We start from the raw sequence: 1,573 nt of genomic DNA, 5'->3' as shown, positions 1-1,573 counted from the left end.
GGTCATAAGTTTTCATGTGAAGAATATTTCCCTAGACAGTAATCATATTATAAACTTCATTATTGCTATCATAAGCATTAATATGGAATAATAATAATAATAATAATAATAATAATAATAATAATAATAATAATAATAATAATAAAGATGGGCTACAGCAAATATTCTGCTTAATACCACAGATTTGCTTGTCAGTTGTTTGACCTTAACCAGTTGAGCATGACCCTTAGTGGCTGACGATATGTGCATCTCTGATCATGAGCAGAAGTAGTGGGGGAGCATCATAGCTACGTGTTGAGAGGAATTCTTTGGGCTTTGAATAATTCACCTTTGGAAACATCGGGTGTTTTGCTCAACATCCCTAAACAAACCTTATTCAGGGACCTTTTAAGTGGGATGGGCTACTTGACCTGAAGAAAAATTCTAACTGGGCCCACCTGCAAGGTCATGAGCTATTTATCTTGATAGGAGATCACTATATCGCACACATATGGTTGTGATGCATGTGCCTGGTGTACCCTTATCAGACGGGTAGTCATGATGGGTATAATGGGCTTCGTATATTTTACCCCAGTGTCACTTTGATGGCATGCACTGCTCTCTCACTCAATAATAATAATAATAATAATAATAATAATAATAATAATAATAGTCATCAGTGTCAGCGGCGTTGGCGTTGGCGGCGTCAGTGGTAAGCTAAAACATTAATATCTTCTTTGAAACTGAAATAAATTTTTGCTTTGTTAAAAGCTGTTATAACTTGAACCTTCAAGTTTGTACCAGCCAGCTCATATACACACACAGATGATAGTTTTTTTTTTGGAACTTTTTACAGCTGGAAACTACATCTATGTTGAAACATCCAACCCGGTCGTATCAGGAGACAGCACTCATCTCATCAGTCCCAAATTTCAAGTACCTGGATCACAGGAATGGTGTCTAAGTTTTTGGTATCACATGTTCGGAAATGGAATTGGTACATTGTCTGTGGTATACAGAGGCAAATCTGATGTAGTTGCTTGGCAGAAGAGGAAATCTCAAGGAAACAAATGGATAAATGGTAAAGTAAACATCAGAGGACCACAAGCACTGCAGGTATTTTGATATCCGAATTATCAGAAACTGATATCCAAAAATTAATGATCTAAAAGACTTATTGTTAAAATATCTATTTTAAGGCTCAGGCATGGCTGTATGGGTAAGAAGCTTACTTCCCAACTATATGGTCCTGGGTTCAGTCCCACTAAGTGACATCTGGGGCAAGTGTCTCCTTTATAGTCTTGGACTGACCAAAGCCTTGTGAATGAATTTGGCAGATGGAATCTGAATGAAGCCCGGATTATGTATGCATGTATGTATGTATGTATGTATGTGTGTGTGTATGTATGCATGTATGTATGTATGTATGTATGTGTGTGTGTGTATGTATGTATGTATGTATGTATGTATGTATGTATGTATGTATGTATGCATGTATGTATGTATGTATGTATGTATGTGTGTGTGTATGTATGTATGCATGTATGTATGTATGTATGCATGTATGCATGTATGTATGTATGTATGTATGTAT

General features: G+C 36.2%; 1 protein-coding gene across 1 annotated transcript in view; it reads left to right on the top strand.

Moving 5' to 3' along the window:
* LOC106882389 (MAM and LDL-receptor class A domain-containing protein 1) overlaps window positions 1–1,573 on the top strand; it is a 221,633-nt gene that overhangs the window by 53,395 nt on the left and 166,665 nt on the right. Inside the window, exon 33 of the mRNA XM_014933051.2 lies at window positions 836–1,095. Within this exon, the coding sequence (XP_014788537.2) occupies window positions 836–1,095 (260 nt within the window). The remainder of the gene's footprint in view (window positions 1–835; window positions 1,096–1,573) is intronic.

Source organism: Octopus bimaculoides, chromosome 7 (assembly GCF_001194135.2).
Source record: "Octopus bimaculoides isolate UCB-OBI-ISO-001 chromosome 7, ASM119413v2, whole genome shotgun sequence".
NCBI lineage: Eukaryota > Metazoa > Mollusca > Cephalopoda > Octopoda > Octopodidae > Octopus > Octopus bimaculoides.
Note: the sequence above shows the minus strand (reverse complement) of the source record. Positions and strands in the feature narration are given on the sequence as shown.